The sequence below is a fragment of the Symphalangus syndactylus genome, chromosome 9 (genome assembly GCF_028878055.3).
Source record: "Symphalangus syndactylus isolate Jambi chromosome 9, NHGRI_mSymSyn1-v2.1_pri, whole genome shotgun sequence".
Taxonomy (NCBI): domain Eukaryota; kingdom Metazoa; phylum Chordata; class Mammalia; order Primates; family Hylobatidae; genus Symphalangus; species Symphalangus syndactylus.
In genome coordinates, this window is record NC_072431.2 from 103,727,681 (window position 1) to 103,744,304 (window position 16,624).

General features: G+C 36.3%; 1 protein-coding gene across 5 annotated transcripts in view; it reads left to right on the forward strand.

The window, feature by feature from the left end:
- The window catches only part of SKAP2 (src kinase associated phosphoprotein 2), a 217,801-nt gene that overhangs the window by 123,219 nt on the left and 77,958 nt on the right, over positions 1–16,624 (forward strand). For 4 of the 5 annotated variants that reach the window (XM_055293597.2, XM_063608988.1, XM_063608989.1 and 1 more), the window contains exons 5-6: positions 7,086–7,163; positions 8,174–8,257. In XM_055293597.2, the coding sequence (XP_055149572.1) occupies positions 7,086–7,163; positions 8,174–8,257 (162 nt within the window). Of the gene's footprint in view, positions 1–4,712; positions 4,732–7,085; positions 7,164–8,173; positions 8,258–16,624 lie in introns of those variants that run through there. The other variant, XM_063608991.1, reaches the window with a different exon arrangement.

The window sequence follows — 16,624 nt, forward strand, 5'->3', positions numbered from 1 at the left end:
ACTGAAAGTACAAGAAAAATATTAGTGTAGATATATTTCATGGAGTCCTGGAATTGGGAGGGCTTTGGAGATAATTGAACCCATTTTTTTTCAGGTTTTAAAAGAAGAAATTGAGTCCAGAGAGGCTCAGTGACATGTTTAAGGTAACAACAACAAAAAAAATGTATAGAACTGAGATCACATTACAGACTTCTTTAACCTGTGCCATGGATTTTGAAGTCAGTATCAATGTAAAGCTAAGCTTCTGGATATGTGCCACACCACTAAAACATTTTATTTAATATTTATATCCAAGTTAAGTGTAGGTTTCTCTCCTTTGTTGGTGCATAGTCTTATTTTGTTTTGGTTCTTTGTTTACTTTGCAGATATGCTAGTGAATTTTTATACTTAAAACCTGTTAGAATAAGAAACAAAGTGTCTGCATCCCTGCATCTTTGTATCTATTACATAATTTCTAGAAACAGGGAAAATCACTTCTAAGTTTATGTGTGCAATTATAAAGTGTAGTTAAACTGCACTTGTGGAATGATGAGTTCTGAGCCAGTCATAGCTCTGGGTACTGAGGCTTTTTTATGGACTATTTCCTAAAGCTAAGTACTAAATGTACCCTTCAACCAAAAATGTCACTAATATAGTGGACATCAACTGGAAGGATAGTGGAAGCAAAACAGAAAGCATTTCTCCACCTTTATACAAAATTACAATGCATTGGGATTATATTGGTATTGTGACATACTGGCACCTGAAAATGTAAGTTCATTCAGTTGACCACTTCTTAAGAAAAATGAACTAGAACTGGAGAAGCTAATCTAGATAATAAAATAACCACTAGTGGATAGGTGAGAATATCACCTTCATGAAATGAGATAATATTTTTGGAGAATCAAAGCCTAATATATGTTTCAAATATAAAGCAATCATTAAGTGGGTAAATACTTTTTTAAAAAAATGGGTCTATTGTCCAGGCATGGTGGCTCATGCCTATAATACCAGCACTTTGGGAGGCCAAGGCAGGCAGATCACTTGATCCCAGTAATTTGAGATCAGCCTGGGCAACATGGTGAAACCTTGTCTCTACAAAACATACAAAAATTAGCCAGGCATGGTGTTGTGCGCCTATAATCCCAGCTACTCAGGAGGCTGAGGTGGGAGGATCGCTTGAGCCCAGAAGGCAGAGGCTGCAGTAACAAAATCATGCCACTGCACTCCAGCCTGGGCTGCATTTTTGGTAGTTTACTACATGAGTTTAGAAGAGATCAAACGAAGCACTATCTCCCCCAGGAGGTGGCCAATTTATGGAACTCAGTATCCCAACTATTAGGTGAAAATGAATAATTTGAAAACTTGTAGATGCTTTATTTATATGAATTGTCAGGAAAAAAGATATGGTTGTATGGTTGAGAAGTTTATTCTTTACTTTTTGGAGTTCAGGGAAAACAGTCACATCATGTGGTGACACAGAATATTTGACTAAATGGACCAACATCTTGACTCAGAGTGAAAATTCTTACGAATAAAAACAATCTTTTTAAAAGTATCTTTCCTTTCTTTTCCAATATAAGGGAAAAGGAAACTTCAGTCGGGTATAGGTGGTAGGAAAAATTACCCTATGTGAAAGCTTGGTGTTCATGTTGAAAACTATATAAATGCCAACTAGAAAAGGGAAAATTGAAGGGAGCAAAAGGTGAAGCTCAGAAACCTAGTTGTAGTTTTGCATGAAGTCTAGATTAAACAACCAAAAAAGTGTGAACATATTATATTAGTGTAATGAAGCCAATGATATGATGATTTATTGATGATAAAATCGTAAAAATAAGGCTTTGGATTCCTTAGAAGTCTAGCATTTAAATTGATCACCAAAGTTGCATATCAAAAAATAAAAATGATAATAAAAACATGTCTATTTTGAAAATGTGTCTGAATCATTGCACTTTGGTAATGATGTCTCATACTGTCTTAGAAAAATTAATGCATTTATAGAGGTATCAGACTGGGATATAGTGTGTGTGTGTGTGTGTTTGTGTGTGTGTGTATGCGTGTGTGTGTATGTGTAACATGTATCAGGGAGGAGTCTATTAGGAGACACATCAATGTTAGGAAAGACCCTGGAATATAGTGTATTGAGGCACCCAGTACTGGACAAAATTGTGAATCAACATTTGTTCATTTAGATTTGAGAAATCTAAATAAAAAAGAAAGGACCATTAGACGTCCCATTCTCCTCAACTCTAGCTCTTTCTCTCTCTCCCCCAACTCTAACTCTCTCTCACCCCCATTCCCTTGCCTACTCGAGGGACTTGCATGCTGTTCTAGGAGCTTCTGTGATCTAGACACGTTTTTCTACTTTTCTTTGTCCTAAATACAGTAATGCAATTGTCTACCCTGTTAATGCCAAGACTTGGTTTAGACCTGACCAACCTAACACCTGAAATGTCACTAAATGATACTTCCTACCACAGACTTCATATTTTTCTCTGAAATTGAAGTAACTACTATTTTTCATTTTGAAATAATTATTTTTAATTGTTAACACTTTTTAAAAGATAAAACTTATTTCTTAAGTATATTACAGGCATTTAAACATTCCAGTGTTTTTCATCCTAGATTCAAGAAAAAAAAGATAAAGTAATAGTTTAATAAAATCACCAAGAGTGGGTAATACCTTAGTTTTAAGGTAGTTTGTTATCAATTTTTATACTTTGTATCTCTTCTCTGCTTTTGAAATTGTAGTATCTATACTTGAAGCTTGCAGTACTATGTCTACAATATACACCATTTGTTTTTAAGGCAAAAGCTTTAAGGCACATTGTAGAATTACTGAGTTATCTTTTAGAATCAGTTACCTTATGAATAAAATATCAACCTAACTATAGGGAAATTTGGATTTCACTATTGCCTTTTTCCCTGAATTTCGGGGAATATAGGCACTTGATACTTGTTTATTTGAATTCATTGTGACCTTGTTACCATTTTGAATGCTTCAGATTCTCAAATTGCACGTTGGAAGAAGACCCATTCCTTGCTTAGTTGTCCTTGTAGGGTGTCGATTTTAATGTCTAATATTTTGAGCTGCTTTAGAAAAGTAGGATTATCATATAAGAAATACGTACTCATTTTATAAAAAGAAAACTAGTCTTTCTCAATGTATACCTTACTTTTTGGGGCACTGAAAGTTTGTGGCCACTTAAGCAAGCCCATGTAATAAATTCCTGTAGCATAGTCTAGTTCCTAACATATGGGTTAATTTTTGTTCTCCCCTTAGGATATACTTTTTTTATTAACCACTTTTACTTAAGTAAAGGGAAATCTTTTAACTGCTTTAGAAGTAGCTACAATGCTTAACTTGTATAGTTGCTGAATCATGCTTTTTCCTGTCTTTCATTTCTGATTAACTTTCTCTGAGCAACATAGTCTCATATTTACATTAGCATCCATTCACTTGAACTAGTAGTTACAGTTATAGTAACATATAACAATATTTAACTGTAGTAGGTAATGAAAGCTAACATTTACTGAATGCCTGCTATGTGCAAAGGACTAAGACCCAGTGCAAAACTTTTTTTTTAGGACAAGGTTTGAATTTTAATCGTGAAGCTGAGAGTATGATTGTGAATTCACCGGAATGTTGTATAATTGGCTGTGTTGCATAGTGAGATAACGTAATTGTGGTATATGGCAAACATGTGGCAGCTGTTTGTTGTTGCCTGGCAGATAGGCTTACATTAGCCTTAATTTCCTTTTCTTCATGTATCATTATGCCTGTATTTTTGTAGTCTTGTTTCTTTGTACCAATCTGAATCTTCCTAAATGTCAATAGTGTTAATCATTGTAGGCATAGTGATATGAGGTCTAAATGATATGAGAATTCATATGTTTTTTTTTTTTTTTTTTTTTTTTTGGAGACGGAGTCTCGCTCTGTCACCCAGGCTGGAGTGCAGTGGCACAATCTCGGCTCACTGCAAGCTCCGCCTCCCAGGTTCATGCCATTCTCCTGCCTCAGCCTCTCCGAGTAGCTGGGACTACAGGCGCCCGCCACCACGCCCGGCTAATTTTTTGTATTTTTAGTAGAGACAGGGTTTCACCATGGTCTCGATCTCCTGATCTTCTGATCCACCCGCCTCGGCCTCCCAAAGTGCTAGGATTACAAGCGTGAGCCACCGCGCCCGGTGCGAATTCATATTTTTTAAAAGGAAATTACTACTTTTTTATATATTATAACAGATTTTCCATCCCTGCCATCAGAAAGTATTGTCCATATGCTCATGGTGATATATAAACCAAATGGTTCTTCTGAAAATTTAAAAATCTAAAGTATTTACAGGGATTGCTATTAGTGTACTTTTGTGTTTTAAAGAATTCACATGTCTATTAAGCAAATCCTGGATATTGGACAAACAGCAATAAAGGTTAAGAAAAATGAAATTTCAGTTAAAAAAAAAAATACTCCCCCACTCCCCAGGGAAAAAATCTAAGATTTTATATTAGAAACATGAATTTAGAATTCAGAACAAGTATTGCTTATGACATCAAATTTTATTGTGATGTATCAGGTGGAAATTTAGTCAACATTTTTCTTAAAGCAAAAGACTCAGGCTATGTGTATATTGAACGCTAGTACATTCTAATTTCCCTTCTCCTTTTCTCCCACTTCCTCTCCCCTCTCCCTTCTTCCCATCTCTCTCTGTCTCCTTTTTGACCAGTAACATTTTAGAGTTGAAACCTATGCTAAAGGTACCCATTTCTTTTCGGAATAATTTAACTTTTCTTCTTAAGATTTTGTGAACATCCATTCCTTATGTAAAGAGTATTTATTATGCCCAATGGAAGTGAGAGGGTTGTGGGACTACCCCTTAATGAGACGAAATCATACCACAATTATCCACTTTAGTTTAGTGGTTGACCAGGACTTGTTTACATAGATAAGATTTCTGTTTGTAATTTTTGTTTTATGTACAAAATACTATAATAAATAATTTATACCTTTATATGTACCAAGTTTATTTTGAAAAAAATAAACTGGATATACTTATTGAACAGCTATTAAGATATGTACACTGACTTTCCCTAAAATTTCATATACATTTCAAAATCAGGGCTCTATTTTAAGTATGTTTTAATGATACTGTGTTGTGTTTACTGGGTGAAATTGATCCACCAAGGAGCTGAAACTAGTGCTCTAATTTTAAGCTTTATTTCTTAAGAAAAAATATCCATGACTTTGTCACTACTGTGATCCCCATGGTATTAAAAAAAAAAAAAAACTGGTAAAATTAGGTGATGAGTTTGTATATAATAAACTTCCTATCAAACCCATTCTTTTTTTTAATTTTTAATTTTTGTGGGTACATAATAGGCAAATTTATGGGGCATATTATATGTTTTGATACAGGCATACGATGCATGATAATCACATCAGGATAAATGAGGTATCCATCACCTCAACCATTTATTCTTTCTTTGTGTTACAAAGAATCCAATTATATTTGCTTAGTTATTTCATTTTATTTATTTATTTATTTAGAGACGGGGTCTCACTCTATTACCCAGGCTGGAGCGCAGTGGTATGATCATGGCTCACTGCAGCCTTGACCTCTTGGGGGATCCTCCCACCTCAGACCCCCTTCCCCCCACCTCTACCCTCCTCCTCCACTGGCTGGGACTGCAGGCACGTATACCACTACACCCAGTTATATTTAAATTTTCCGTAGAGATGGGGGTCTCACTGTGTTACCCAAGCTGGTGTCAAACTCCTGGGCTCAAGCAACCCTCCTTCCTTAGCCTCCCAAAGTGCTGGGATTGTAGGCATGAGGCATTGCACCCGGACACTTAGTTATTTTAAAATGTATAATAAATTATTGTTGACTATAGTCATTCTGTTGTGCTATCAAATACTAGATCTTATTCATTCTAATTACATGTTTGTACTCAAACACATTTTCTATCCTAAGTTGTACTGAAACTATTTCCACTGGATGTATTCCATACAAACTTTCTTTTGATTGGTTGTTTTCACTTGCTAGAGTTCTAGTAAAATGCTGAGGATAACTATTGTATTTCTTTTGTTTTCTGTTTTCTTTTTTTTCTTTTTTTTTTCCCAGGCTGGATTGCAATGGCGTGATCTTGGCTTACTGCAACCTCTACCTCCTGGGTTCGAGCGATTCTCCTGTGTCAGCTCCCAAGTAGCTGGGGTTGCAGGCACCCGCCACAATGCCCGGCTAATTTCTTTTGTAGTTTTAGTAGAGACCAGGTATCACTATGTTGGCCAGGCTGGTCTCGAACTCCTGTCCTCAAGTGATGCGCCCGCCTCGGCCTCCAAAAGTGCTGGGATTACAAGCGTGAGCCACTGCGCCCGGCAGATAACTATTATATTTCTAATGACGTTTATAAAAATATTGAACACTTGTAAAATTGAGTAACCTACAATCCATGACTGTGAATATACAATTTCTAATCAACTTAACTTTCGCTTGATTTAAAAACTTTTTTTAGGGATCCAGCATTTGTTTATAATAGTTTTATCAGATCTATCTAGTTTTAGACTCTTAAATGCCCTATAAAAACCTAAAGCATACTCACTCAGTGGAATGTCTATAAGATTTCTCTGAATACAAACACAGAGAATATTTGCTGTGGGCTCAGAGAAACAAGTTTCAGCATTTGATTCTAGGGGAAAAGCATTTTATGTTTTACTTTGTAGGAATAGGGATTATGCAGGTAAGAGTCAATATGTATTGAAATTTTTAAAGAATTAATTCAATATAAATATAAAGAAGCTATGATTTATTTGAAATTCTTAACCTCTCTTTCAGGGATTTATTGCATTTATTTATAATAGTTTCTCAGTCCTGTATTTTGGGAGGCTATATTAACATATAGGAGTACAGAACTTTTTTTTTTTTTTACTTTTGAGACTTTTAGGAGGAATAGAGGGGATTAATCTAGGGAATGGATCTGAAACAAGGCTAATAGATTTAAACAATTTCAGTAATTAAAAGCACACTGAATCTAATGAGATCTGGCACTTGTTTTTTCTGAAATGGATTACCCACTGCTTTTTTTTTTTTTCTCTCCCCAACTTCTTATAGGAGCCCAGTTTCCTCCAATTGCAGCACAAGACCTTTCTTTTGTTCTAAAGGCTGGCTACCTTGAAAAACGCAGAAAAGGTAAACTTAAGGTTCTAATGAAAAATGTAAAAATAGTTTCATCCTTAGATAGAACATGTTTGTAGTATACATGTGGAGGCAGTATTCGTTTTAGGTGATTAAAGAGTTTAAAGATTGTAGGAAAATCTGGATGACATTATCCAAACCACACAATATAGCTCTTAGCTTTAAATAATTTTTAATAAGAAAACATTAGGTTAGGTTTTTAGTTGTCAATCTCGGTTATTTGTAAATGATTCAGGAGCTGTTTCCTGCCTCTCAAAGGAAAGCTGCAGGCCATGACTGTATTCTCAAAGGTGGGATTTCTCACCAGTATCTCACTGCGCTGAGCAGCAGGTTCTCCTGTGCCCAAACTGGCATGCACCATGGTTCAGATCAAGCCTGGCGTTTTGTCTGCCATTGTCTGTTATTCATTTCAGTGTTCCTCTCCATTGGCTATGATAATTGGGAGTTGACCACATGGTCTCACTCTTTCAACACCAATATTTAATGGAAATGAAATATGGAGGTGGTTTTACAATATGAGAAATGAAAAGCAGACAGTCTTTTCATTACCATTCTGCTTACCTCTCTTGTAGTCCCTTTGGGCCTTTCTATTTATATTTCATTTTGCTTTTCTTAGCTTTCTTAGCTGAATTTTAAAACTGAAAGATAACAAATAATCTAGGTTAGCTCCTCCCCTCTTTTTATATTTATAACAGATGAGAAAATGAGACCCAGATGAATCAATTATCTCAAGATTGTATAGTCAGATGCCTTTTTGACTGTCCCTGTCAAAAAACTTTGTTAGCCATGCTGTTGATCCCGTAAGTATAGCAGCCCCATAGCTACTTTACTTTATTCCCTTTAGCTTTGTTGGTTTGTTGTTGTTTGGCTTTTTTGTCTCTTGGAAAAGAAGATACAAATTAGTCACACAATGTTAGAGCTCAGAGGAATCTTAGAAATCATATTAATTAACTTTTTCTTTTACAGTAAGGAAATGGCCTTACATTTTCCCTTCTTTATTGTAGATCACAGCTTTCTGGGATTTGAATGGCAGAAACGGTGGTGTGCTCTCAGTAAAACAGTATTCTATTATTATGGAAGTGATAAAGGTAATGTTGGTGTTCAATTATATCAACTACTATTGCATAAGAATTTTTTGGCCATCCCTTCCCCCTCTTTTGGTTACAGAATAAACTGAAGACAAATAATAACTGAGAATTATAACAATTATAATCTAATTTATGATTCATTTCATTACTTGACAAATGCTCCAAATACCAGAATGCCCTCAGAGCTAAAACAATTGTGTTGTATTGAATTAGAAAAGAGAGTAAAATAACTTTAATCTGTGTGGCCTTTCACCTTAGGGAATATTTATTATCCCGCCTACTGTTGTAGAATTTCTGGAAAAGTTAAGAACATAGGGTTGTGAGAGTTTCAATGGCAGAAAATAGATTATTTTTCTTAAATATTTTAAAATAAAATTAGATAAAATTAAATATGAACAGCACCTTTCTGAGCTCCCTTTATAGATTTAAGGAATAACAGCAAACACGTACATAGAATTTACTATATACTGGGCACTGTTCTAAGCACTTTGTCTAAGTACGTTAGCTATGTTAACTTGTTTAGCTCACAATAACTCTGTAAGTACTATTATTAGCACCATTAATTTGACTTTTAGGAAAACTGAGAACAGAGAGGTTAAGTGACTTGTTCAAGGTCACAGAGTTGGAAAATGGCAGATCCAGGAATTTGTTTTTCCTTTGTTTTTAGAAACAGGGTCTTGTCTTGGTGCCTAGGCTAGAGAGCCGTGGCTGTTCACAGGTGCAGTCATCACACCCTACAGCCTCAAACTCCTGGGCTCAAGTGATCTTCCTGTCTCAGTCTCCCAGGTAGCTGGGATTACAGGTGCACACCACTGCACCCAGCTCAAATTTGGGATTTTAACCTAGAGAATATGGTTAGAGTCCATGTTCTTAACCACTATTGTCACTACATTAATTTAGAAATAATAGGATACATTTTACAACTTCATCGTTAATTAATAAATCTCTCAGTTGTAGTTCACATAATTTTAAGTTTGTTATTTGAACAAATAAAGCCACCAAATAATGAAATTTAAACATTGTAAGCTTTCTGAGTTTTGTTTTATTCTAGGGAAAACAGGCTAGGAGTTGAATATTATGAAGTAAAGGTTGTATCAAAATAGATAATGTTCATTTCCAGACAGGACACTTTAAGAAGAAAAAGGCAAAAGTATCACTGAATGTAAGCTTTCCTGTGGAATTGTTATCAATGTTGTTTGGAAATTTATGTTTTATTTGACGTTATTTATAGTTTTTAGAGTTTTTTCCCCCGTTCTAAAAACATGCAGGTGAGATTGTCGTATTTCAGATAAGTCTGAAATACTTACATAATGCTGGAAGTTGTTCTTACCTTTTGGCTAATGAGATTAATAAATTTATTAATTTAGTAGCTAGTTTGCATTCCATCACTGATTTACAGTATGTTCAAATGTAGTAATGGCATCAGTGAAGTGTAAACTGTAAACAGCTATAAACAAGCATCTTTCTTTCTTCTGCTAAGGGTCAGTAGTGAAGCAGGTCAGAAAATTTAGAGTCCAAGTTCAGTTATGATTATCATAGATCACAGAAATATAGTTTTGTATGATATTGTGAATTTAGATCAAGATACTACCTTCCACAAAATATCCTCTTTTTCACCAGACCAGGGGAGGGAGATTTCAGATCCTTGTGACTTTGATTCAATTAGGCTTCTCATTTCTAATTTCTTTAAGAATCAATGAATACTAATGTCAGTGTTTCCTCCATTTCTAGTCCTGACTGGCGTATAACAATGGTTAAGTCAAAGATTAGCAAGAGTTTCCTCAAAACCCAAAATGTGTTAATATTTACTTCAAACACTAACATATTCAATGAAAACATTTTAGTTCGAGTTATTTAGATATTAGTTACATTCCTTTTTTTTTTTCTTTTTAGAGATGCGGGGGCCTCACTCTGTCACCCAAGCTGGAGTGCAGTGGTGCCATCATAGCTTACTGCAATCTTGAATTCCTGAGTTCATTTTTATTCTTATTTGATGAGACCTAATGGTAGTAACATTGTTTGTAATTTGCATTTTAACTACTTTGTGATCCATTTAGCCCTTTCTGTCATTTCTGTTACTGGAAAGGGGTGTTGATCCAGACCCCAGGAGAGGGTTCTTGGATCTCATGCAAGAAAGAATTTGAGGCCAATCCATAGAGGGAAGTGAAAGCAAGTTTATTAAGAAAGTAAAGAAACAAAAGAATCACTACTCCATAGGCAAAGCAGAGCATAGGCTGCTCAGCTGCTTACACTTATTGTTACTTCTTGATTATATGCTAAACAGGCAGTGGATTATTCACGAGTTTTCCTGAAAAGAGGTTGGCAGTTCTCAGAACTGAGGGTTTCTCCCCTTTTTAAACCATATAGGGCAACTTCCTGATGTTGCTATGGCATTTGTAAACTATCATGGCACTGGTGGGAGTGTCCTTTAGCATGCTAATGCATTATAATTAGCATATAATGAGCAGTGAGGAAAACCAAAGGTCATTTTCATCACCATCTTGATTTTGGTGGGTTTTAGCCAGTTACTTTCCTGCATCCTTTTATCAGCAAGGTCTTTGTGATCTGTACCTTGTGCCAACCTCCTATCTCATCCTGTGACTAAGAATGCCTAACCTCCTGGGAATGCAGCCCCCATAGGCCAAAGCCTTATTTTACTCAGCCCCTATTCAAGATGGAGTTGCACTGGTTTAAATGCCTCTGACACTTCCACTTTAAAAAAATTACCATTTTAGCATTCTTTTTTCATGTTGATGTTTGAAGATGTGGCCTGTATTTCCTTAAATTTTTCCCTTTTACTTTGCAGCCTCCTGTTTCCAGTGAAATTTTAGATTTGTTTCTAGTGGTTCTTTTTTCTACTGGCGGTTTCCTTTGAAATTCTTAGCCAGTTCCTCTCTTTTAAGGGACTCCAAAAAAAGATCTATCTTTAAGCAGTTTTTAATTACTTGTTTGTCATGATCCTGATTTCCTTCCTTTATATCTTTTTCTTACCAGGAAAATATGTCAAATAATTTTTTTCTTTTGTGAAATTAGATACAATTTTTTATAGCCTTGTTTACTGTATGTGTGAACCATTTACCTAATGGGAAGAACTCATATCTAGATATATGAGAACTATAATCCTCCAACTAAGTAGGATTTAGATAAATGGATTATAAGGCACAGAAGGAGTTGACACCACTTACTAGGTTAAAGTGTGCTTTGTTACTGTTTGACAGATACATAGTTCACATATTCTACCATATTGTGTGTGCCAAAAAACATATTGATCTATCAAGATAGTAGTGGCTTAGAAAGAGTAGTTCCAACCTGTTGGGTAAATAATGCACTTACCATTGTACCAATAAATATTGTCTGTATTTATTATTTATAGCCATTTGGGACCCTTAAGTAACAAATACATATAGTATATGTTTTAACACCTTATGAAATCTTATTCATCCTTTCATCTCCTTCCTTTTCCTTTGATTGTCATGAGTCTTATTCATCAAAATTCTTAGGTCCTAGATGTTCAGATGTCCTTCAAGTCATTCATTCATTCATTCACTTACTCATTCTTTTTCTAAATTTGATAAATATTTTTTCAGGCACTTGTTAGCTAGTAGGCACTGAGGATCCAAAGATCCTTAGAGGTGCTCACAGTTTGGGTTTTGTGGATATCAGTGAGAGAGGGAAGGATGCTGTGGGGTTGGAGGAGGGAGCTGGGCAGGTAAACTGACCATTTCAGTGCCGTACAGTAAGTAATTTAAATAAGGTATCTTTAGATCACAAATGAGGTAAAACTAATTGCCTAGGGAAGTTAGGGAAGATGTCCTGGTGGAGAGAACACTTCACTGGGCCTGAAAGAATGAGTAGGAGTTTGTTGGTTGAATGCTATGGTGTGAATGTATGTGTACCTCCAAAATTCATATGTTGGAAATTAACTCCCAAGGATATTGTATTAAGAGCTGGGGCTTTTGGGTGGTGATTAAGGCATGAGGGCTTTACCCTCAAGAATGGAATATATCTCTATAAAAAAGGCTAGAGAGAGCTGTGGAACCCCTCTTTTGCCTTTCCGCCATGTGACGGTACAGCATTCAACTCTTCTGGGGAATGCAGCAACAAGGTGGCATCTTGAAGCAGAGAGCAGCCCTCACTAGGCACTGACCCTGCTGGTGCCTTGATCTTGGACTTCCCAGCTCCCAGAACTGTGAGAAATAAATTTCTGTTGTTTATAAATTTCCCAGTTTTGGGTGTTACAGCAGCATAAACAGACTAAGACAGGGAAGAAGGGTAAAATGGGCTTTCCAGGTAAGGGAATAGCAGATTTTCTGAGTTGCGAAAGACTGTGGATGGGATCAAAGATGGAATGAAGGCTGGAGCTTAGAGTGAGTGAGGGGGAAGGAGCACGTAAGGCTAAAGAAGTGGATTAGACCAGGTTGATAAGAACCTTCTGAGAATAAGGGCCTTGCTAAAGATTTTATTTTATTTATTTATGACCTTTAAGCAGAGGATTGTATGACCAGATTTGGTTTTTAGGAAGTAATTGTAATAGGATTATGGAGAATGGATTGGGATGGATAGAGTCTGGGTCAACAGGACCATTTAGCAGGATTTCAAAGTAGTCTAAACAAGAGAGGTCAACACAGGGCTGTTGAGAGGCAGAGCGAGGATTTAATGCAGATCTCGCTGCCTCCAAAGTTATGCTTTTTCTACAACTTGATGATTATTACCAACCCCTCCAAGGTGCCCATAAGTGATGGCCCATTTAGGAACCTGTTCTAAACTATTGTGTTTTATTTCCCTTTTTTCTGTTTATCTTCTATATGATCTTGAATCAACATTATGATATGAACCTAGTCTCTCCCCATTTTTAAGGAGGGGATTGTCAGTTCTTAGTACCTCCTCTCAGGGCTTTTGCTGAAACCTGATTAAAGAATACACTAGCACCATCTAGTAAATGGGAGCTACAAGTAGCCCTGATCTACAAAGTCATTCAAAGGTTATTTCTTACATCATGTGGTTTTAATTTTTTCATTGTAATATCTTTTCAATATATAATAAAAGTCAGTAGAAAATTGGGCTTAATATGGAGAATTTAAGATAACAAAACTTTCAGAACTTGGCAGAGAAATAAAATTTTTCATTGAAATTGACCTCCCTGCTCTCCCCTTCTCCACAACTTCACCACTGATAGGAAAAAAGGAGGACATATATGTTCTCTTTGAAGTTTGAAAATTATAAAATATATTTTGATGTTGAAAAAGCATCATATTTCTTTTAATATTGTTTTGAATATGTTATAGTGACAGTACTTATATTTGTATAATTAAAAGTTCTGTTGTTTTGTAACAACAACTTAATAGAAAGCCTTAAAAGCTTACCTTTTTTCTTCTGATTCATTTGACAGAAACAAATCCTGTCATTTTATAATTATAATTATATAATTTTATAATTATATCAAGATTATATATGTAAAATGTGTAAGTGAATTCTGATATTTAAAAAATTTAAATTGCAATTCTGTTTCCATCTGGTATGTGAAGGATATCTTTATTCCTTAATAGGAACCATTAATTCTATTTTTATCAGAAATTATTGCAGTTTTATAGACTTTTGGGTCTTTGATATGAAAGTATTAACTTTAAAACTTATCACAATAAACTTTTTTTTTTTTTTGAGACAGGGTCTCACTCTGTTGCCCAGGCTGGAGTGCAGTGGCATGATCTCGGCACACTGCAACCTCCACCTCCTGGGTTCAAGCGATTTTTCTGCCTCGGCCTCCTGAGTAGCTGGGATTACAAACATTAAATTAAAGCTATGCCTTTATTTTCTGCCTTTATGGCTAAGAGACCCTCTAACAGTATATAGAAGTTAAAATGTACATCTGATGTTTAGTAGGATTTCATCAACATGCAGAAATAGTCAGGTACAAACTAAGTTTTACTAAGGGTCTGATGACCACGAATGTTGTTGGTTTGATATCTAGTCTCACTTCTACACAAAACCCCAGAGATATATTTCAAGTGGCTGATTGAGCATTGGCATCTGCAAGCTGTATAAACCAAAGGAGAATGTTCATATATCTTTAACTGAGGAGCTGGAGCATCTTGCTAATCAGTTTGATAAAATTTAGTGGCAAGGTCTAGTATTGATGGGCATATTTTTCTTTTCCCTACTAATGAGTATTAATACTTGTGGAAATAAGTTATTCACTGAGGGGAAAAGGCCTTCTTAAATATAAGTAGTAGATATTGCTGAACACATTTCATATTTTTGTTTGCTAGCTATTTGTGCCAAGTTAGTGTTCTTGGTATAAGCATCGGAAACCAACTTTGTTTATGCAGAAAGGGAAATTATTAGGAAAATATCAGCTCTCAGAATTGCTAAGAATGCTGCACACAGGCTCAGCAAGCAAGCAAGAACTAAAGTAGGTAAGGGGGCTGGATCTTGAGCATAATCCATGAAAAATCTTATTGGGACACACTGCTGGCTTGGGCCTTGCCAAGCCAGGACATGTGATGTTGCCACCGTGCACTGCCATCAGTCAGTGAGTGCCATTGCCACCAGAATGGATTCTGAACCCTCTCTTGATCCTTTTGTTACTTACTTGAGATTTAGGTTCCAGTCTGGAGCATCCACTTTGATTAAGTTGGAACAGGGAAAATCCACCTCCCTTCAGCTTCTGTGGTGGAAAACTAAGCCCTATCCCTGACAATCTTGGAATTAAAATAGGGAAGATGCATGGATGCTGGGGAGCCCCAAATAATAAATGTCCGTAACTTGTAGGGATGCCAAAAGATTTGGAATTATTTGGTTGCAATATTTATGCTATATTTAAAATGGTATGAGAGTGGTTGGTGTTTTAAGCATATTTTTCTGAGAGCCAATGAAGAAGAGAAAAAGCAAGTATATTTGCCAGAAAAATAGAAGGTCTGTTTAGATTTTGGTAGGTGGCATTGGAGTGTAGGGGGTAACGTCGGGGCAGTTGGTGAAGGTAAGGGCAAAATAAAAAATGGTGCCCAGTTTTCTGGTTTGGGAGCTTGAATTAATGGAGGTGCCATTTATTGAGATGGGGGATACAACAAGAAATATCACCGGCCGGGCGTGGTGGCTCACGCCTGTAATCCCAGCACTTTGGGAGGCCAAGGCGGGCGGATCACGAGGTCAGGAGATCGAGACCATCCTGGCTAACACGGTGAAACCCCGTCTCCACTAAAAATACAAAAAATTAGCCGGGTGAGGTGGCGGGCGCCTGTAGTCCCAGCTACGCGGGAGGCTGAGGCAGGAGAATGGCATGAACCCCCGGGGGGCGGAGCCTGCAGTGAGCCGAGATTGCGCCACTGCACTTCAGCCTGGGTGAAAGAGCAAGACTCTGTCTCAAAAAAAAAAAAAAAAAAAAAAGAAATATCACAGTTGTTGGCATCACAAGTGTTGGGAGTGGGGATCAGATGATCTCCATTGTGGGCACTTTCTATTCAATGAGCCCATAGGACATTTGAGAAATGAAACATATATAGTGAGCAGATGAAGATTTGGATATACAGTTTTGAAAATGAACTAAAAGTAGAGAATCATGAGTCACAAGTATATCAATAGGAATTTAATTCTTGGAATTAGATGAGATTGCCCAGGGAGAGTGTAATGTAAGAAGAGAGCAAGACTTAGAACAACGCATCATAGCTTTTTAAGAGATAGGCAGAGGTGGAGGGACCCATAAAGAAAGCTGAGAAAGTTTGACCTAAGTTGTAGGACGAAATGAAAAATAACATTTATCTTCTCTACTGTGATTTTGTATATTTCACGTTGTATTGAGGACAGTGGTTGTAGTTTGTATCAAAATCACCTGGGGTGCTTGCTAAAAATTTGGTTTCCTAGACTCACCCACAGAGATTCCTATATAGCAAATGCAGAGTGGTAGCCAATTCTGTGTTAACAGGCATCCAAGATGATTCTAACATAGGTGATTCTTAAAATATACTTTGAGAAACACCTTTTTAGAAAACAGTGTGAAATGGCTGAAAAAGCAAGGCTTTAGAACCAGACTTTCTTAGGGTCCTGGCTTTTACTGTTTACTATTTGTGTGACCGTGAGCAAATTGGTTTAAGTTTGTTTTCCCATCAGTGCTGGGAATATAATATGTCTCTTCTATTGCTTAGAATTATTACCAGGTGTATATGAGATATGTTCTATTAAGTTCTTGACATATAGAAGCTTAGTAAATGTGAGTTGTCTTTTTGACAGCTTAAAAAAACCCCAGAACACAGCTGTAAACCTAAACGCCAGTGAAAAAGTAGAAGGAAATTGCTCTTATTAGCCTTATGCATTTTGTTTTGTAGGAAATCAGAGCCAACTGCTTTTTACCTTGAACCTGCTGAATTAGGATTG